General features: G+C 43.3%; 1 protein-coding gene across 1 annotated transcript; it reads left to right on the top strand.

The window, feature by feature from the left end:
* Positions 1-65: 65 nt before the first annotated feature.
* Positions 66-8,962, top strand: LOC121026027 (protein SSX1-like). The gene is made up of 8 exons (XM_040468836.1): positions 66-159; positions 1,135-1,270; positions 1,706-1,820; positions 2,422-2,520; positions 5,175-5,224; positions 6,826-6,961; positions 7,834-7,935; positions 8,413-8,962. The coding sequence occupies exons 2-7, from the start codon at positions 1,169-1,171 to the stop codon at positions 7,929-7,931; spliced, it is 600 nt and encodes a 199-aa protein (XP_040324770.1). The 5' UTR covers positions 66-159; positions 1,135-1,168; the 3' UTR covers positions 7,932-7,935; positions 8,413-8,962.
* Positions 8,963-21,916: the final 12,954 nt, after the last annotated feature.

A 21,916-nucleotide genomic window follows, 5' to 3' on the forward strand; every position in this document is an offset into this window, starting at 1 on the left:
CCCCTGATTGGCCAGTTCAAGTTCATTCACTGTTCTGATTGGTTGTCCTTGGGCAGTAGAATTGTGGGATATCATCCGTTGGAGCGGCTTTTCGCCTCTGCTTCGCCTCTGAGGGAAGCGTTCTTTTCGGACAGTTGCAGACCGGTCAAAGGTGGGCAGGTAAAAAAGTAAGGAATCTCCACAGGTCACTCAAGTAGTTTAATTCTCGCTGGGCCTCCCAACATCCTCAATATCCCTAGGACTGAGAAGTGACTTAAAGCCTTTCAGGGCAATCCCCGTCAGGCAAAGATAAAACTAGTTTTTCGTCTGTGAGACTTTCTAATTGGCCTTCCTGAGGAAAGAACTCCCGTCAGCCTGAGAAACCCCCAAACCAGCTAGATGCCCCTAGATTTCTTCAACCAGAGATAATATCCACTGCCTAAGTGACTCTTTTATTGACTCCTCTAGGATAGAGCAGAAACCTTCTTTGCCTTAGAGACCCCTGAATTTTCTCTCCCTAAGAGATTCCCAATGTTGAGGAACACCAGATTGCTGCATTGAAACTTTCCACATTGCTGCATTGCCTAAATGATGGCTGATCGAGTAGTCTTGGAGATTCTAGCAGTCTTCACACCAATAATTTTCAAATAACCTAATAATGGGCTCTAAATCCACTTTATGTTAGCAATCCTCATTTATTTTCAACAGAGCAAAACCCCACATCCCTCTGCCTGAAAACCTAAACCCATCTGTCAGAGACACCATATGGTCTCTGGGACTTACCTCCTCACTCTTTTGCCTCAAAACATGCCCCCTTCCCCCTCATAAAACTAGATGCTCACTTCACTTCTTGCCCAACAAGGTTGTCTTTATATCTTTCCTTCAGGATAAGCCAAACTTCAGGCAAACTACTATCAACAGTAACAAATCCCTTCTCAAAGTCTCAAGGATGCATTAATGCTTACAGAAAACCTGTCATTCCTAACCAGTACTTCTCCCAAAGATCTCCAGCTCCCTGTTAATTTGACTCTGCCCCCCCCCCAACCCATGTCCTTTTTCAGGGGCAGATAAGCCCAGGATGGAGAAAAGTAGAACCTAGAACTCCAGGTAACTGACGAAATGTAGCCTACCCTCAGTGCTATCTCCCTTCCTCAGGTCCTTTGGATACATGACTGGAGAGATTTAGGTTATGTCCCTTCAAGATCAAACCATCTCCAGCACTATGGACAAAGGCAACTCCTTTGCAAAGAGGCCCAAAGAGGTTACCCAGAAATCAGAGGAGAAATGCAAGGTGAGGTGATCTGGAGGGGGTAGAGGAGTGGCCCAGGGGACACTGTAGAGTGACTAGATTTCTGAGGAGGTGAGGTAAGAGGCACTGGAGAAAAGGAGCAGGGTGTCAGGGGGAGATCCAGAGACTCAGGAGCTTCCCATCCTCACTCTCTCCTCATCCACCATCCCTGGAGACAACAGATCTGTGACTTTGCACTGCATTTGGTGACTCTCAGTCCATTCTGGAAGGTGAAAGAGCATGCTACCAGCATTAAGCATCTACTGCATGCCTGGGGAAAGGCTAGAGAATGTTACCCATGACATTAACTGCGAAGGATTATTATCCCCAGTTCACAGATCCAACATTGAGATCCTGTGGCAGAGGAAGAGACCCCAACTGAAGACCAGACATGTTTAGCTGAGTTGCTGTTAGGATTTACTTATTTTTCTTTCCTAGGAATTCGAAGCTATTTCCAAGTTCTTCTCTAAGGAAGAGTGGGCAAAACTTGGATACTCAGATAAAATCACCTATGTGTACATGAAGAGAAACTATGACATCATGAATGGTCTAGGTAACAGGAAGTTCTGGGTACAGACAAGCCTGGGAACACATCACTACCCCCTCAGTCCCTTTACATGCCACGGCTTCTTCCTAGGCTGCAAGTGTCCCACACCTGCCCTTTGTGCGGGGAGAAATCCTAGGGCAACTTCAAGGCATTCTTTTCTTTTTTTCTTTTCTTTCCTTTCTTTTCCTTTTTTTTTTTTTTTTTTTTAGTGTTTTATTTATTTTTGAGAGAGCTAGCATGAGCGGGGGAGGGGCAGAGAGACAAGGAGACAGGGAATCTGAAGCAGGCTCCACGCTGACACCAGCAAGCCTGATGCAGGGCTCAAGCTCACCAACTGTGAGATCACAACCTGAGCTGAAGTTGGACGCTCAACCGACTGAGCCACCCAGGCGCCCCTCTGCTCTTTTCTATTCTGTGCAGGGCTGAGGGCCTGGGGTGGCCACAAAGATGCTCAAACATAGATCCCACATGTTTCTCTTCTGCTCACCTTTGTTGGGATTCCCCCAGCTGATGAGCTTTACTTTTCCTGCTGCTTCCCAGGATCCCACCCCACATTCCTCTCCTCTCAGGTTGTCTCTTAAAGAACAAATATTTTGCTTCTTTCTAGGTTTCAAGACCACCCTCCCAGCCTTCATGTGTCCTAAAAAATGTGCCACAAAGTCCAGTGGGCATGATTCTGATGAAGACCAGGACTCCGGGAATGAGAGTAAGTGGACAGGAAGGGCCTGGAAAGGGTCTCCTAAAGCCCAACTGCTTTGGGTCCAGCTGCTTGGGAAGGATTCTCAGGAGTTTGCTCTCTCAAAAGTATCAGGGCTGAGTGAGAAAAGTTGGATGTAGAAGGTTAAGTAGAGTCAGAGGCCATTCATATAAAATCCTAAAACATGCAAAATGAGAGTATATATTTTTATGGATAATAAGCAATGGTAAATGTATAAAACCTGAATGAGAATAAAACCCATCAAATTCAGGAATGCAGAAAGAGGGAGGGCAGGGATCAGTGAGGACTGTACAGATGACTTCAGCTGTTACTTGTTTATTGTGTTTTGTTATATATATTTTTAAGTTTTATTTATTTATTTTGAGAGAGTGTGTGTGTGAGAGAGAGCAGGGAAGGGGCATAGAGTGAGAGAGAGTGAGAGAAAATCACAAGCAGGCTCTGCAGTGTCAGCATGGAGCCCGATGTGGGGCTCGAACTCACAAACCATGACATCATGACCTGAACCAAAATCCAGTCAGACGCTTAACCGACTGAGTCACCCAGGTGCCCCATGTTTTCTTATATTTTGAATAAAGATCTCAGAACAATCTGAAGCAGTTGTGGGATAATGGTAATATCTGACTAGACTCAGTGATAGATGTTCACGTGTTTCCCATATTATTCTCCATAATTTTCTGTACATTTGAAACACTTCTTTTTTTTAATGTGTTACTGTTGCTCAACACAGTTAATGAATCACAGGACAATTAAGAAAAATATAATTAAAGTCTAAATCCATGTGGAGCACCTGGCTGGCTGTTGGTAGAGCATGAGACTCTTGACCCCGGTGTCATGAGTTCAGGCCCCACATTGGGCATAGAAATTACTTTTTTAGTATATGTGCTGCCAAAGTGAGCACAGAAGTTACTTTAAAAAAAAAAAAAAGTATAAATCCACTGAGGCGCCTGGGTGGTGCAGTCGGTTAAGCGTCCGACTTCAGCCAGGTCACGATCTCGCGGTCCGGGAGTTCGAGCCCCGCGTCAGGCTCTGGGCTGATGGCTCAGAGCCTGGAGCCTGTTTCCGATTCTGTGTCTCCCTCTCTCTCTGCTCCTCCCCCGTTCATGCTCTGTCTCTCTCTGTCCCAAAAATAAATAAACGTTGAAAAAAAATTTTTTTAAATAAATAAAAAATAAAAAAGTATAAATCCACAAAAAACTTCAAGAGTCAATTTCATAATAGGGCAGAGGTATTGGGTAAATATCTTAAGAGAGAGTGATTAATGCATTATATAATATACGTGTGTGTGTGTGTGTGTGTGTGTGTGTGTGTGTGTATAATGCATCATATGGATTATATAATGACATACAGCTATTTGGTGTTTTTACCCAAACCAAGTAGTCTTTTTGCTCCTAATCCAACCTGATTCTAGGTGTTGAGCTTGGGAGAGAGTTTGAGACAGCGATTCTCCACACACCGAGTTTTTCTAGTTGTCAGTGAGCACAGGTAACACACAGTGAAAAGGGTAGCAGATTCTAGAAATCTGTGTGCATTTGAGCAGTGTGTGTACTCGCTGTAAAGAGGATGAGATATACTCACTTGGTCTCTGCTCTGACGGCACAGTTGTAAGCAGACAGAGTCAGAATGTTCAAACCATCTCCAACAGACCTGTGACTCTCCAGGAAGACAGACCAGATTCCACAAGTTCCCAAAACTACTGTGAGAGGGCTGAAAATCTAGTGCTTGAAAATCTACAAAATTTTTGACACTAAGGGAGTATCTTTTTATTATTATCATTTATTTATTTTTAGGGAGAGAGTGTGTGAATGGGGGAGGGACAGGGAGAATCCCAAGCAGGCCCCGCACCAGGACCATGACATGGGGCTCGGACCTACGAGCTGTGAGATCATGACCTGAGCCAAAACCAAGAGGTGGATGTTTAACTGACTGAGCCACCCAGGCACCCCTGACACTAAAGGAGTATCTTTTTACTGGAAACATTCCAGAACCACTGCTAAATCATCCATGGTTCATCATACGCCTAATGACTTGGTTAAAGTATAACTGGCATATTATAAAATTCACCAGGTTTAAGTAGACAGTGATTTTAGTTGTCACACATCTTTAAATGAATGCAATCAATTTAGTTTAATTAATTCAGTTTAATTGGGGGGAGACGCAAGAAATATGTAGTAGAATAGGATGAGGTAGTGATGGAGTTTAGTTCACATTTTATAAATCATCAGAAGGAAAATTATGAATTATGATGCCATGAATAAATGTATAATCACAATTTAAAGATAATTCAGGGACACCTGGGTGGCTCAGTTGGTGAAGCGTCCAACTTCGGCTCAGGTCATGATCTCACAGTTTGTGGGTTCAAGCTCCACGTCAGGTTCTGTGCTGGCAGTGCAGAGTCTGGAGACTGCTTCGGATTCTGTGTCTCCCTGTCTCTCTCTTTCCCTCACCCACTTGTGCTCTGTCTCTTTCTCTCTCTCAAAAATAAATAAACATCAAAAAAAAATTTTAAAGCCAGTCTCAAAATAACTCCTTGACAATAAGTGGATTCATAACCCTTTCCTCAGAATTCCCTGATACTACAGGAGTCTCTGGTGTTTGGGAATGTTTGTCAACAGAGAAAAACTTCCACTTATCATTTCTTTTAGATGAACCTCTTCAGGAGGATTCTGATGTGCAACAGAGAAAACACCTGAAGGTGAGTATCTCCCAAATCTAAAGAACCAGAGACTCTTTCTTCCTCCACAGATATGAATATCGGTAAGAGCGAGGGAATATTGAATATTGCCTGACCCTTGCTGCCTCCCTTTCATGATCTGTTTATCACAATTCCTGATGTAGCATCAATAACTTAATAATTAGAGATTGTGATAGCTGATACTTCTGTTGTTTTCATACTGATGTCAGATACTATTTTAAGCAATTCACAAGGATTAATTTCGTTAATCTTCAGAAAACGTCTATGATGTTTTCCTATCATTATTCTCAGATAATATTGAGGATATTAGTAATAAAAACTAATCATAAAGATGAGGATGTTGTGGTGCAGAGATGTTAAGTAATTTGCCTGAGACCACAGAGGTAGTGGTAGTAGTCTGTACATTTGAAACATTTCTTTTTTTAAAGGGGTGATTGTTCTTGCTAAACACTGTTAATGAATCACAGGACAATTAAGAAAAGCCCCCAAAGGATTTCCAAGCTCAAGAAACTTTTCATGTGTTTATGAAGTTCGAAGGTTTCTCCCAAAGCTTTACCCCACAGAAGCTGATCATGCTTCTGTTTAGACACCTACTCTCGCAAAATGAAATACCAGCTCCCCTCTGCTCTGTGGCAGGGACACTTTCATGTGGCTTGAGAATGGCCTGAGCTGTCAGCCCCTCCCTACTGTGATCTCCTTTGGGGCTTTGTCAGCATCTGAGGCATCTCTGAAGCCTCGATCCCAGCCCAGGGAGTCCCTCAGAGGTACCTGAATGTTCACTGAATAAGTGATTCCACAATTGTAGAATAAACTCTACTTTAGAGGGTAAAGGCATCTGGGACAGTTGAGACGGTTGGAGACAGTTGAGAGAATTCAAAGAAGGATCATAAAAGAAAGTATTCATTTTCATTATTACCACATTAAAGTGTTTGCAAGCTCAGTACTTTCACTTAGCTTCTTTTACTTTTATTGTTCACTATTTCATAAACGAGGGAACTGAATGAAAGGTAACTTAAGATTGTTGGTCAGTGACACATCCTGATGCAAGCAGAATTGGTATGAGAGCCACCTTGCCTAATTCCACATTCAGTGTTCTTGCCAGCATAGGATAGTAGGTGACATCTGGTGCTGCTTTCTTTGCTGTCTATATTAATGTCTGTGAACTATTCCTTTCCTCTCCCTTCCCTGTACTCCTCTCCTCTATACCATTTTCCAGCAGTGTTTTGTCTCTGTGCATTTTTACATTTATTCTCCCTGCAGCTCTCTACTAGCTTCTATGCAAGAAAGGAGCCCCTCATGGGGATTCTTAGAATGCTATTCTACCCCAACTCTTCTGTCTACAACACTCCACTTACATGGAGCATTTTGCTGTTTGCAAGAAGGTGAAGACAAACGTTCTAGCCCTGGAGACATCCTCATTTAGGCCATTCCTTTTTGTTCTAATCTCCCAGGCTCTTCATAATTTAGGTACAGGTGATATAATGATCTTCCAGGGTTTTAGGACATTAATCAAAGTACTGCATGTGAAGACATTTTGTAAGCTCTAAAGCACTAGAGAAATGCTGTTGATACTGTTTATGTATGACCTTCACATTAAAAAGGTGATGCACAAGAAACCAAAGGAAAAAGATGATTCAGACCCAGTGCCAGTAACACTTGTCTCTAAGCAGGTTCAGGAACAGCAGCACTGCCCAGGAAAAGCGAGTGCCCCTGGTAAAAAGAGTAAGAAGAAACCAGGTAAGAGGTAGCTATGTGGGAACGACTCCTCTGTTTCCTGGCTATGTTCAAGTATGTGGTCTAGGTATGGGGGATGGATCTTGGACAGGGTTGTAGCCAGACTGGACTAAGGAGCTCACCGAGCTCCAGCTGAGATATTAGAACATGACTTCCAGGGTCATAGACCTGACTTGTCATTGATATAAAAGCTAAGTAACTAGGGGTGCCTGAGTGGCTCAGTTGGTTGTGTCTGACTCTTGATCTCAGCTCAGGTCATCTCAGGGTTGTGAGTTCAAACCCCATGTTGGGCTCCATGCTGAGTGTGGAGCCTACTTTAAAAAAATAAGAATTAAAAATAAAATCCAAGTGACTATAGGCAAGTCTTCTAAATTCTTTGAACTCCAGATTCCTAGTCCATAAAATGGAAATAAAGAATCATAGTTCACAAATTGTTCAAGGGCGTTAAATCTAGAAAGCTTGACAATATGAAATGTGGTCAAGTAATTCCATCTGTGATAACCTGGGAATGCATCTTACAGTTGTATCCCCAGCCCTCAGCCTGACACACAATATGCCCTTAACACAAATATGCTGAATGAAAGAAGGTCTGAATGAATTTTCTGCTAAGTAAAGAGGTTGGAAATCTAAATCTGACAATGGGAAGAGCCAGAAGCTAAAACTGTGGGCATTTGGTGTGTATTGGTCTAACATCTCAACCTCTCTGAGCCAGAAGATGTGGAAAACAGACTATGTCAAATGCCTGTGGGCACTTGGGAGGGAGGAGGCATCTCCTTATCTGAAAACAAAACAAAACAAAACAAAACAAAACAAAACAAGAGACTTATACTCCCCAACCCAACCAACTCTCATTTACCAACTCTTCTCCACCATAGGATCCAAGAAAGGGAAGAATATTTGGGCCAATAGACTGCGCCAAAGAAAGAACCTGATAGCATATGAAGAAATCAGTGATCCCGAGGAAGATGACTAATCCTGTAAGTAACCCTTCAGTCCATACCCGCAGCCCTGCAAAATGTACTTGTCTGTTATAGAACTGGTATCCCATCTTGTCGCTTATTCCCCAAACCATTCCTTTCTCCTAGTCCCTTGGGGTGCAGCATTGAAGCTAAATGATGAGGTTTCCCATGCTCTTTCTGCTCCCTGCTCAGTATACCCAGGGATCCTCCCTACCTAGAATGATGTGGGCTCCCAAACCCCTGGTCAGCTACTGATGTGTAGGCCACACTTTCCTGTAGTCTGGGAAAACTCAAAAGACAGGTAAGGGGGTCACTATGGCATGAGCATAAGGTTCACTTTGAGGAGCAGTGGGAGATGCATGCAGATGATGAAGTAGGGTAGAATCAGAGTGCTCACAGCCGAGCAGGTGTGGATGAGGAGTTTGGTATTGATTTATCAGACAATAGGAGCTCACTGCCACTGATTCTCCTTCTCTTTCCTTGCCTCAACCTCAGGGATGTACAAGTGCCCATGATAAGAAGCAGAACCTGGTGGCCTTTCATGAACATGGGCATGGCTGTGAATTCCTAGCCATCAGGTGTATAGCAAGCAAAAGAAAGAGTTCACAATAGTGAAAAGTTAAGCATGATTTTTGTTACTGTGTGCCAAATGTTCTGTTAGATATAAGAGTTTTGTTGATGAGTAAAACATATACCTAATACATATTTCTTTCTGTGTATCCATGCACTTATCTTAGAAAATAAGTATTGTATTGTCAGGTAATTCTCTGCATAGAAGAGCACTACCCTCCTCCCCAGATGTGCAGATGTGACTGCTGAGGGCAGTTTTGGGTGTTTGATTTCACATGTTTTCCTCTGCATTTACACACACACACATACGGTACTACTATAAGCATTTCCCACGTGCTTTTTCCCCACTACCAGCGTGTCCTGGACAAGTACCATTCATTTTGTTCCTGTTCAGCAGGTGCTCCATGTTGTAAATCCACATTATTAATCTATGTTGTATTAGTCATTGACAGTTAATAAACATGTACAAGCTTTTCTCAGTTGTTTGCTCCTTTCATTCTTCTGCACAGAGCCCTGTGCATATGTGTGAGTGTTTCTTTAGCACGCAGTCTTAGAAGTGTAATTGTTGTGTCAAAGGGCTCATTCATTCAACAAACACCTATTGAACATGTACTGTGTACTGAACACTGCTCTAGGTGCTTGAAAGACATCAGGGAACAAGACAGACAAATGTCCCAGCCCAAATGGAGCTAACATTCTAATGGGTGATGTTTCCAGTTTTTATTTTGATGGACACTATACACCCCAAATTCTGGGGCAGGTGCTGGTTGGACACCTTGGCCTTTGCTCTCTGTAAGATCTCCTTAGTAAGGGGCTGGAATGGTCCATTTGGAAGTCTGTGAGAGGAGACAGAGATAAAACCATCAACTGGGGAACGTAGAAGAATAGAAAAAGGAGTGGTCCCCTGGAGAGCATATGGTGCGCAGGAATGGAAGTTTGCTAGTCATGATGCAGGAGAGCAGCAGATGGAAAAATCCACTGAACAAAAGTATGAAACTGCCCATCAAGGGTCTCATGACCAAAGTTTTGAGGGCTGGGGAGGGGATGAAGAGTTGAGAATGGGAGAGTCTCCTCCTATACATACCATTGCAGACCACATAATCAGCTCTGGGAAAAGGAAGAGGGGAGTCTTTGAGGGAACAAACCATTGTGTGGTACATTAAGGGACATTAAGGTTGCCAACAGAGGTCACCAAGGTGACTTGCATTGGACATCAAATACCAGCCCCAGATGGAAGCAGGGTTGGTGCTATTTTAACCATCCACTGCCCATCACCTCAGCCTCCCAGCAACCACCCAGCCTTGGCAGGTCTCTACTCTTCCGCTGAGGCTTCCATCTCCCCTACCTCTGCCTTTGTTCCACCTCTGGACCTGTCTCCTCATCCCAATAGATTTGGATCCAAAGTAGGGAGAAGCCATAAAGCCACAGATGATTGGGTCCAGAGGAGACAGACAAGAATTAAAGGCTCTCCTGGGGGTCTGACTGATCATTATGACTCGAGGCTAAGTCCACATTTGCTGGGCCGGAGTTGGGTCTGCCCTCTCCCATGTACACACTATGACAGCCGCAGGGTTGCTGTCCTCACATCAGCCCTGAGGCTGGGTCTCCTAAAGCCCTGAGAGTTGGTGGACCCTACTCCGGAGGACTTTGCCCTGAGAGATTGAGAAAAGCCTCAAAGAATCACCATTCATTGGAGCTCTAGACAAGACAGGTGAGGAATAAAGCATGGCCAGGGGTATAGGCAGATAGGGATACATACATGAACTCTTTCTGACCAGCATGTTCCCCATGATACAGCCTTCTTCACAGGGGCGACCCTCCCCACAAAGTCAGCTCCTGGGGAATGTGTATCGAGGACATCCTTGTTTACCTGCTTCTTTGAGAATATTATCCTGTCACTTGTCACACCTCTGGGTGGGACAAGTCCCAAATCCAGGACTTTACATCCCAGGACAAGAACCCCATCTGCAGGAATGGGGGAGGTCTGGTTCACTGGGGTCTTCTCAGCCCACCTTCCATAATAACCATATAAAGTGCAATTAATATTCACCATGCATTTAATAGATGTTATATATAAATAGAGAGAGATTATACACAGAGACACTGGCAGATGTCAGACTTCTTGCCAGAGTTCTTGTAAGTTGCATGTGTGGGATGGATGGGCTTGGAGCTCACTGAGACTTCAGACATTAAGGAGAATAGGTGTGGGGGTACCTGGTGGCTGAGTTGGTTAAGCTTCCGACTCTTGATTTAGGCTTAGGTCATGATCTCACTGTCTGTGGGATTGAGCCCCGCTTTGGGCTCCGCACTACTGACAACGCAAAGCCTGATTGGGATGCGCGCTCTCTCTCTCTCTCTTTCTCTGCCCCTCCCTGCCCTCTCTCAAAATAAATAAATAGGTAAACTTTTCAAAAAAGGAGAACAGGTGTGTATTGGAGGGGGAACATGAATAAGCTTCAGGTTCTGTCCCAAGTCTCAGAGTAGAGGACAACATGGACGGCCTTGAGGGTATAATCCTAAGTGAAATAAGACAGAGGAAGACAAATAGCATGATTTCACTCATACATGGAATCTAAAACAAAACATAACAACAAACAAACAAACAACACAAAAACAACCTAGTAGAGAACAGATTGATGGTTACCGGGGGGAAAGGTGTCGGAGGGTGGGCAAAATGAGTAAAGGAGCTAAATTGTATGGTGATGTATGGTAACTAGACTTTTGGTGGCGATCACTTTGTAGTGTATACAGATATTGAATTATAATATTGGTACACCAGAAACTTATGTGATGTTATATACTAATTTTACCTCAATAAAAAGACTTATTCTCCTTAGGGAGACACATGTACTTGTGGGAACAGTTTTTGAGCCAGTGAAATAGGCCAATGATGCCTTTGACAACATTTTTTGTGTTTTACCGTTTTATCTAAATATTACTATCATAGAACGCATGAAAGTTTCATTGTAGGGTGCCTGTCTCAGACTCTCTGTAAGCAGGTAGGGCATGCTGAATATTCCTCTTTGCTTTGGCATGACTAGCCATGGAGCAGACAGACTAGAAATGGTCCCTTCTCACGGAATCTGGCTGGCTCAGCCAGTGGAGCACGCGACTCCTGACCTCGAGGTTGTGAATTCAAGCCCCACGTTAGGGGTAGAGATTACTTAAAAATAAAATTTTTTAAAATGGTTCCCTCTCTACAAATGCATTTCTCTCCTTCATTATTACTATGGAGGGCTGAAGGTACCCCAGGCTCTGATATGCTTCTTTCTCAGCATTCCCCACATGCATCCTAAGGGACTTTCCCATGTAGGAGGTAGGGAGTTCATGGTCATTAGTGTGCCATCTGCCCAGTGTAAGTAAGGGTGTTGAAGGTCCAACTAGCCGTTTAGCTGTGAGTGTAGTTCTTGATTTTTTATCCATTTTACCCTGTTTGAAGTTTCTCCAGATATATTCTTCTCTTCTTGGTTGTTTCCTCCTGCTCATTTTGGCTTCTGGCTCCCTTCCCCCTTGAAACTCTCATCTGAGCTACTTTCTGTTTTTAAGGAATCCGTCACAATTTCTGGTCCCCAAATGACATCCTTTCTTGTTTCCTGGTACTCTGTACAATTTTTTTCTGTTATTTCAGTGGAGAGGTAGACAAGTTTGCTCAAGCAGCCATCTTCAGAACATCTTTAAGGGTGTTTTTTAAACTTCCGAGTAGAAACCGTTGTTTTACTTTTATTGTGTTCAGAGAATGTCCCTTGCATTTTCTACATCTTGAGGGGCAGCTTCAAGATTTATTTGTGGCCTGTTACATGGTCAAATGTATTAATGTTCATGGGTATTATACAGAAAGTTGGGCAGATTCCTGATTATTTACTTTCTTTAATGAACAGTTATTGGAGTTGCACCTTAGAGGCAGAAAGGGCTACTGCCAGCCAATCTATGTAAGTGTTGGAGGGCAATCTACCAATGAACTTTTCAATGAACTCACCAGATGATTATCCTAAGCCCCCCCACCCCTGCTCTTTGTCCTTTTTGACTCTGAGTTTGGACTTTTTCGGAGGCTTTGTTACAAAGAACAGCTCTTGCCTCTGGTGATTTGAGGTGTGATCTTGTCTCCTTGGACTTCTCTCTCAGTCTGATCCCACCTTGTTTCTATCTTCCAGGAGTGTTTCAGCATTTCCGGTGGCCCACCAGCACCTTTTCCCTGTACTGTTAAGAATGTATCCTGGGACACCTGGGTGGCTCAGTTGGTTAAGCGTTTGACTCTTGATTTCAGCTCAAGTCATGATCTCATGGTTTGTGAGTTCAAGGCCCACATCAGGCTCTGCACTGTCAGTGCGGAGCCTGCTTGGGATTCTGTCTGTCCCTCTGTCTCTGCCCCTCCCCTGCTTGCAGTCTCTTCTCTCTCTCTCTCTCTCAATTAATAAATAAACTTAAAAAAATAATTTATCCCTGGCATGCCTGGCTGGTTCAGTCAGTAGAGCATGCAACCCTTGATCTAGGGCTCATGAGTTTGAGCCTTGCATTGACAGTGGAACTTATTTTAAAAAAAAAAAAAAGAATTTATCCTTAAAAACACTTCCCAAATCAATATAATGTTGGGTGGGATGGGAGAGAGACGTACAGTCTCTATTTGCCATCCTCCTCCGATCATCTGTTTGTAGATGTAATGAATTTTTGTCACTATATGAGTGTAATTTTCCTCCATTTTTTAAGGTTTCACACCCAGCATGGAGCCCAAAGCAGGGCTTACTTATGACCCTGAGATCAAGACCTGAGCTGAAATCAAGAGTCAGATACTTAACCAACCGAGCCACTCAGGCGCCCCAATTTTCCTCCATTTTATTCTCTAAATGGCATTTTATTCTCTAAATGGTTCTTGAAACCTATCAATTATTGTGTATAAGGGGCGCCTGTCTGACTTCATCAGTAGAGCACACAACTCTAAATCTCAGGTTGTGAGTTCAAGCCCCACGTTGGGTGTGGAGCCTACTTTAAATTTTTTTTAAAATTATTGTATATAATATTTTGTAACCTGGCTATGTGCAGGTTCCATTGGGGATATGCTTTTGGGGTTTTGTTTTGTTTTGTTTTGTTTGGCTTATAACAGCAAACATTTTATATGCTCAGGATCTTATGGGTTAGCTCTTTGGGTCGGGCCAGGTGGTTCTTCTGCTGGTCTTGCCTGGGATCACTCATTCGACTGCAGTTTGCAGGTTGGTAGGGTGCTCAGCTAGCCTGAGTCTTTTTGCTTCCTGTGGTCTAATCCTCAAACAGGCCAGCCTGGGCTTCTTCACATGGCAGGCTTAGGTCCTCTGAGACCTGCTCCTTCCCCAGGCTCTGCTCTGCAGTCTCTCTTGCACCAATGCTAGCACAGGACTCAATGTGTTTTATTCCCCAAAGGAAAATTCATTTCACAAGGCAATATCATTATAAAAGGACAATTTATTGAAGATTTCATAGAGAAGACTAGTGGAGGTGAAGGAAGTATATATTTTACAGAGCTGAGAAGTTCATTGCAAAAATCACCTAAACTGCCTTCCCTACCCCTAAAAAAATCACCCTTAAAGGGCGCCTGGATGGCTCAGTCAGTTAAGTGCCCAACTTCGGCTCACGTCATGATCTCACAGTTTGTGGGTTCGAGCCCCACATCAGGCTCTGTGGAGCCTGGAGCCTGCTTCAGATTCTGTGTCTCCCCCTCCCTCTGCCCCTGCCCAGCTTGCATTCTGTCTCTATCTGTCTCAAAAATATATTAACATTAACTTTTTAAAACTTGCCTTTAAGCTATTCTACTGTTTCTGTAGCCGGGGTATTGTGGTACAAGAGTACCTGGCTCCAGGCATCCTAAACAGACCAGGTTCGGCCACTCGCCACTGACAAAACCCAATGCCTGAGAAACGAGTGGTAGTGGAACAAGAATGGAAATGATTTCAATGAAGCCAACACCGGGAAGACAGCAGACTAGTGTCTCAAAGACTGACTCCAAAATGCCAGAAAGTTCCAAGTTATATAAGGACAATGTGGGGTAAAGGCGCGTGCGTAAGTGCAGGTGGGCAATGAAGGTCAAACTGATCGTTGTCTTGGGGTCAGTCACATGGGGTCTTGCTGGCTCAGGGCAGTCCCTATTGCTTGGGGAGTGTACTTGCAGTTCCCATCAGGGGATGCTTTTGCCCTGGGGTCTTCCACCTGAGCTAAGAGACAAACAGGAAAGAACCCAACTAGAAAGCTCGAGGTCAAAATAGAGGCATCTAAAGTCCTCTTTCCATTCTTCTATTCCTTCTAAGACAGGGAAACTGAAGGGGCCCCATAATATACTGCTTTATTCCTGCCTCTGTTCTTGCTAGGACCTATACCCCCCTCCTTACACACACCTTATAGAAAACGGTGTATGTACTCCTTGTAAAGGTCATGGAGTTAATGATTTCTTTGGAGTCTTCCAGTACAGTACCTTTCCAGACCACTGACTCCAGGCCTGTGCCCCCAGGGCATAAGTGACTTATGGAGGACACCTGAGCACTTATCCCTGGGTTTTTTTGGTACTTTATTTTATTTTATTTTGAGAGAGAGAAAGAGCACAAGCGAGGAAGGGACAGAGAGAGACAGAGGATTTGAAGCAGACCCTGGGCTGACAGCAGTGAGCCCACTGTGGGGCTCCAACTCATGAACTGCAAGATCATGACCTGAGCCAGAGTTGGACACTCAGCCGACTGAGCCACCCAGGGGCCCCGCATTCATCCTTGTTTTGACTAGTTCCTGGATGCCTGAGAGGACAACGTACACCACATCTCCATCCTCAATAAAAACCTCAGACCCCAGGGGCACCTGGCAGACTCAGTCGGTAAAGCATGCCAACTCTTGGCCTTGGGGTCATGAGTTTGAGCCCCACGTTGTGGGTAGAGCTTACTTTTAAAATAAAATAAAATCTCTTCCTTAAAAAAAAAAAAAAAAACTGCAGACCCCAAGCAAAAATGAGACTCTCTCTTTTCCTTTCTAGTCTCCATTCTACTGTACTCTATCACTTCTACTAATCAATAAACTCTGCCATCACTTCCTCTTCAGTTCTCCATTTCTATTCTTGTGTGAAGCCAAGGACCCTCTTGGCTGGTCCTGTGGGATCCCCTCTGGGTCCTTGGCCCCAGCCAGCATACATCACCTCCATCTATCCCGAATCCTCATATTTGCCCTTTTTCTCTTTTGGACAATTTTACTCTGCTCAGACTTGGGTTCTCCACAATCAACACTTAGCATGGCCTTCACAAGTTCAAATGACCATTGTTTAAGGCCAGATTCCCAAAGAAACAGACTTTGGGCATATAGGATGTCTCCAGGCAGATTATACAAAGAAATGCAGCTCAGAACTTTGCATGAAGAGAGGGAGGAAGGAGAGACTTGATCTGCCCAGCTCACTCCCGGATCCTTTTCTTGTTGGCCAAAATGCACCCCACAGGCATGAAGGCATGAACTCCCCACATTTCCAGATTGCACCACCTGACCCCTTTGACAGACGTTTGGGAAGCCAGATTACACACTTCTGAGACCCAGCATTTCATACAATCAGAAGTGATGGAAGGAGCCAAAAAGCCCAGGCGTGCAGCTCACTGGCCTGGCTTTAGAGCAGCATCCAAGGGTGAGCGCTAAGTACTCCCAGGCAAGTCCTAAGTTCACCTGGTAGTTGTACTAGCCATCTGTGCTAGCTAATTGCCTTTATCCACTATCTCTATGATAAGCAGGTGCTTACAGCTTGGAGCCAAGCACGTAGGTGAAACTCCCAGGTGACAGGTAAATGGGATGCTTATCTTCTTTGACAACCACATTTCAAAGATATGGCTCCAATGCTCTTATTAAGAAAGGCATTCCTGTGTTATAGGCTGGCAACAGGATTATTTAGCTCTTAAAAAGATGTACAGACATATCAAAGAGGCAGAGAAAGATTCAAAATCCTAGGTTTCTCAAGGAAATGCTTGAAGAAAAGTGAAGGAGGGGAAGTCTCTTTCCCTTTTTTGGCAACAGGGAAAATTCAGTTTTGTGTTTATTTACCCTAACAGTGTTCCTCTTTGGTTATTCTTTTACAGTGACACTACCATTTTTATTTTTTGTAATGTATTGATTTATTTTGAGAGAGAGAGAAAGCACACAAGTCAGGGAGGGGCAGAGAGAGAGAGAGAGAGAGAGAGAGAGAGAGAGAACCAAGCAGGCTCCTCACTGTTAGCACAGAGCCCGATGCAGGGCTTGAACCCACGAGCTGTGAGATCATGACCTGAGCCGAAGTCCAACATTCAACCGACTGAGCCACCCAGGCGCCCCAACACTATTAAATGGAGATATTTAAAATACCTCCATTGCCATTTCTGCCTTTCTCGGGGAGTTTGTAGCCACCAAAATATTCAGTAAACCCATAGTAAGAGGCAAAGGAAAGCAACCATCATAATTACAATAGAATGAATTTAAAAGTTCAATAAATGGGGGTGCCTGGGTGGCTCAGTCAGTTGAGCGACCGACTTCAGATCAGGTCATGATCTCACGGTTTGTGAGTTCGAGCCCCGCATCGGGTTCTGTGCTGACAGCTCAGAGCCTGGAGCCTGCTCAGGATTCTGTGTCTCCCTCTCTCTCTGCCCCTCCCCCACTCGTGCTCTCTCTCTCTCTCTCTCTCTCTCTCTCTCTCTGCCTCTCAAAAATAATAAAAGAAAACTAATAAAAATTTTTTTCAAAGTTCAATAAATGTATTTAGCTAGTATATTGAAAGTGAAAAAAATAAAATAAAAAATAAAAGTTCAATATAATACTCACCCTTGGTGATGGAAGGGAAACCTTTATGCCATACCAGGTTAAGCAGATTCTTGCTTAGTATTGTGCAAAAATTATCCTTCCTCGCACATTCATTTTACTGCTGTGTGGTTGCCTTTATTGCTTGGACTTTCTCTCTGTCTTTAAACTTCTGACAATCTGTATGCCTGAAACTGTCTCTATTCCACCTTATATAAAAGTTCCTTTCTTTCAACACTTTGGAGTTATTACACCCTAGTCTGCTTGCATCTGGTATGGTATTTGAGAAATCTGATGTCAGTTAAATTACTTTTGCTTTGTAAGTAAACTTCTATTTCTCTGTAGATGTTTTAAAAATCATTTTTGGGGGACACCTGACTGGCTCAGTCAGTGGAGCACGTGACTCTTGATCTCGGGGTTGTGAGTTTGAGCCCCACGCTGGGTGTAGAGATGACTTACAAATAAACTCTTTAATAAAATAAAATGAAAATAATTTTTGTTATCTTTCATAATCTGGAATTTTACTGTGTCTAGGGGAGTGTATATATGTGCATGTCTTTATCTACTCTGTTCAGCATACTATGATCCCTTTAAATCTGAAGTCGTCTAAGTCTGAGATATTCTCACTCATTTTTTTAATTTAAGCATTCTGTCCTTACGAGGCTACTATTAGATGGGTCTTGACATGTATACATCTATCCTCCATATTAATTAGCATTTCTTTCATTTACTCCATCTCTATCCATTCCTCATCATGTTTCTTGCCTTTTCAAATGCATCTGTTTTAATATCCAACCTAGCCCACTGAATTATTGATTTGAGAAATTAATATCTAGTATTCCTAATAGTTCTGTTAAGCAGAAAGAGCTGGGGTCCCCAGAAAAAGAAAAACAGACACAGCTTTCTTGATATAAGAAAAGTTATTTTAGGCCCCCAGTCGACTTGTAAAAGAATATAACAAACAGTCACTATCAGGCCAGGAGATAGTCTAATCCCACTCAAAAGTGAAGACTGACCAGATGCATGCTGAGTTATCTTTGCAGGATCTAAACCCCTTTAAGCACTCAGAGACTGGATGATCTGGAGCCAGAGAACTGATGATGCTGGCCCTTGCTGGCCCTTGTGACTTTGACCTGGACTCAGTCACCTTAAAATGACTTTTGCCCCAGTTCCGTGCTGTAATTCCCTATTGTGCAAGCCCCTTCATAAATATGTATGCACTCTTAGCTTAAAACTAACCTGGTTTTAGGGGCACCTGGGTGGCTCAGTCAGTTGAGCATCTGACTCTTGATTTTGGCTCAGGTCATGATCTCAAGGGTTCGTGAGTTCGAGCCCTGCATTGGGCTCTGTGCTGACAGCATGGAGCCTGGTTGGGATTCTCTGTCTCTGTCTCTCTCTTTCTCTCTCTCTCTCTCTCTCTCTGCCCCTCCCCCATTCTCAAAATAAATAAATAAGCTTAAAAAAATTAACCTGGCTTTAGTTGTTGGAGGAGACACTGCTTTGAGAAATATCTCTGGTGTTCTCTTATACCTGTTGCAAGTAAAACCCTTCCTTTTCTTATTCTTTGGCTTAGTTTTGTCTTTTAGCTAGACACCTACCAAAAGGTGAACCCGGGTTCAGGTAAAAGTTCTATATAACCTTCTGGGAAGATATGTAGCCTGGACATTCCTTGTGGGTTTGAGGGTTTGGAGGTTGGTATGTCAGGGTAGAGAACTTCTAGAGTTGTCCTCTGGGCTCAGCTAATCCTTCTTTTCCCTCCCCAGCCTGTGACTCCCCAAAGAAACTTCCAGGACTTCTGCACCAAGTGAGGATGTAGAGGGGCTTCGGTGGGGGGGGGGGTGTTATTTGTTGTAGTTTCCTAGCCCAGAGGGTGAAGGGAAGAATGCCTGCCTATATACTGGCTAGCCTGACTGCACATTTTCTATGAGCTTTCCAAACCCACTCTACCCCGATGTAACCATGTCTCCTCAGACTGGCACTGGGCCAGCCCTGCCACTTTTTTGCTTTGTAGTGCTTACAGGACAGGTAATGAGCCTTCCAAAAAATATAAGGAGACAAAAGGACACAGAGAGCTCCACTTCAGCTTATCCTCCATCGATGACCTCTGACCTTTTCCCACTCTGGGCCATCGCATCCCCGACTGGGGACCAAACCATCAAGAGTTTTGTGACTGGGAAGTATTCTGAAACCTGACCAGCTCCTTACCTCTTCTGTGGTATCTGCTATTGCTTGTCAACATCTTCATCTATAGCTACATTTACATTTTATTTATTTGCTTACTTACTTACTTATGAGTTTGTTTATTTTGAGGGGGGAGGGGCAGAGAGAGAGGGAGAGAGAGAATCCCAACCAGGCTCCATGCTGTCAGCACAGAGCCCGACACAGGGCTTGATCCCACACACTATGAGATCATGACCCGAGCCAAAATCAAGAGCCGGACACTCAACTGACTGAGTCACCCAGGTACCCTGCCTTATATTTTAGCAGACATTTGAAGTCATTACTTAAGACAACAACAACAATAGCTGAAATAGATATACCAATTACCATGTGACAGGGGCTATTCTAAGTGCTTTACATATATTAACTCACGTAATCATCATAACCATCCAGTGAGTTCAATAACTATCCCCAGTTTACTCTTGAGTAGACTGAGGCACAGAAAGATTATGTGACTTACACAAGGTCACACTGCCAGCAAATTGAGAAGCCAGAATTTGACCACGTGCAGTTTGACTCCAGAGTTTACACTTTAAAAAGCAACTGTTCTACAATTCTACCATTAATTTGCATCTACAGTCATCCCTTAAACAACATAAGAACTCTCTTTTCTTTCCTCTTCCTCCCCTCATCTCCCATGTTTATATTACCTGGAATTTTAGTTCAAGATGGTGATCTTTAAAATTTACAATCAAAACTTATTTAGACTTTTCAATGAATGTTACTATTTTTCCCCTCACCATTGCTTACCAGAACCCCCTCCTGGCTCCTTAATCCAGTTTTCTTCTGCTGGATCACATACCCTAATAATCCTTTAAGAAGGGGTAGGTGTGTGATGAATTTTCTGAAATATTTTTGCTCTCATCTGGATTATCTTGTCTAGATACAGGTTTTTTGAAATATAGGTTCAAAGTTATTTTTCATCAGCTCTTTGAAGAACTCCTCCACTGTATTCTTTCTTCTCTCTTTTCTTGCTGGGACCTTTCAGGATTTTGTTATCCTTTAAGATTTTATTTTTAACCTAGAAATTTTATTTCCATGGTGTGTGTGTGTGTGTGTGTGTGTGTGCGTGCATGCGCGTAAATCATGCTTAGAATTTAGTGGCTCTTTTCAGTTTGATGATTGTCTTTTTTCAGCTCAGAAAATTCTAGAACATTATTTCTTCAAGTATTGCCTTCTCCCCACTGTCTATTTTCTGTGTCTGAAGCTCCTATTTGATGAATGTTGAAACTTCTGGGGCCTATCCTCCATTTCCTTTATTTCTTTCATACTATCTACTTCTTAATCCTTTGTGCTGTAATGTGAAGTAATGCCATTGCATGAACACATTTTTTTTTCATTGAGCTACTCCAGTTTCTCTTATTGATCTGCAAAAGCTTGTTTACATATTAGGGATAATTACTTTTAATTTGTCGCATATTGTAGGAGACCAGAATATGCCACCCCAAAATATGCCTCTTTGGCATAAGGATGGCTTTGAGCTGATCATTTGAGAAACAGCAGATAGAAGCTCAGGTCATGATCTCGCAGTTTGTGGGTTCGAGTCCCGTGCCAGGCTCCATGCTGACAGTGCGGACCCTGCTTGGGATTCTCTCTCTCTTCCTCTCTGCCCCTTCCTGACTCGCATTTTCTTTCTCTCTCAAAATAAGTGAATGAACTTTTTAAAAAAATAATAAATAAGCTTTTTTAAAAAGCCAGCTTGTTGAGCTTTAGTGTTGAGCCTAGTGGCAGTAAGGAATGAAGAGTGAAATAAGAAGGATACCATATTCAACTACAGTCAACTGCCCTATTTCTAAATATAGAGAGGAGAAAGATTATTATCTGTGGTGGCTTGCACATGCATTAAAAATTATCTGGGAAGATAAACAAAAAGTCTCTTAAATATCCAGAAACTTCTCTCATAAAGAAACACATGCGAATTTTAACAGCAATACCATTTTCACCTAGTAGGTTGGCAAAAAATCCATGTCTCATGACTCAGGATGTTGGCAAGGCTGTGGTGAAATTGGCACTCATACACATTGCCAGTGGGAGAGCAAGATGGCTATGCTGGCTCCTGTTGGACCTGCTATGCTTGTTTCTACCTCAGGGCCTTTGCACTTGCTGGGGCCTCAGCCAAGAACACTTTGTCTAAATAAGCATGGGACTCACTCCTTCTTGCCAATCTAGGACTGACTCAGCTATTTGTCTGCTCGACAGTGAGGCCTCCCTGACTACCCCCTCACTGCCCCCTGCACACCACACTCACATCACTTATTTTCCTCACAGTGTGCATCTTTTTTTAAGCTTATTTATTTATTTTGAGAGAGCCAGAGACAGCCTGAGAGGGGGAGGGATAGAGAGAGAGGGAGAGAGAATCCCAAGCAGGCTCTGCACTCCCAGCACAGAGCCTGACACGGGGCTTGAAACCACGAAACTGTGAGATCATGACCTGAGCAGAAACCAAGAGTTGGACGCT

This window comes from Herpailurus yagouaroundi, unplaced genomic scaffold (assembly GCF_014898765.1).
Source record: "Herpailurus yagouaroundi ecotype Mexico unplaced genomic scaffold, PumYag 67793, whole genome shotgun sequence".
NCBI lineage: Eukaryota > Metazoa > Chordata > Mammalia > Carnivora > Felidae > Herpailurus > Herpailurus yagouaroundi.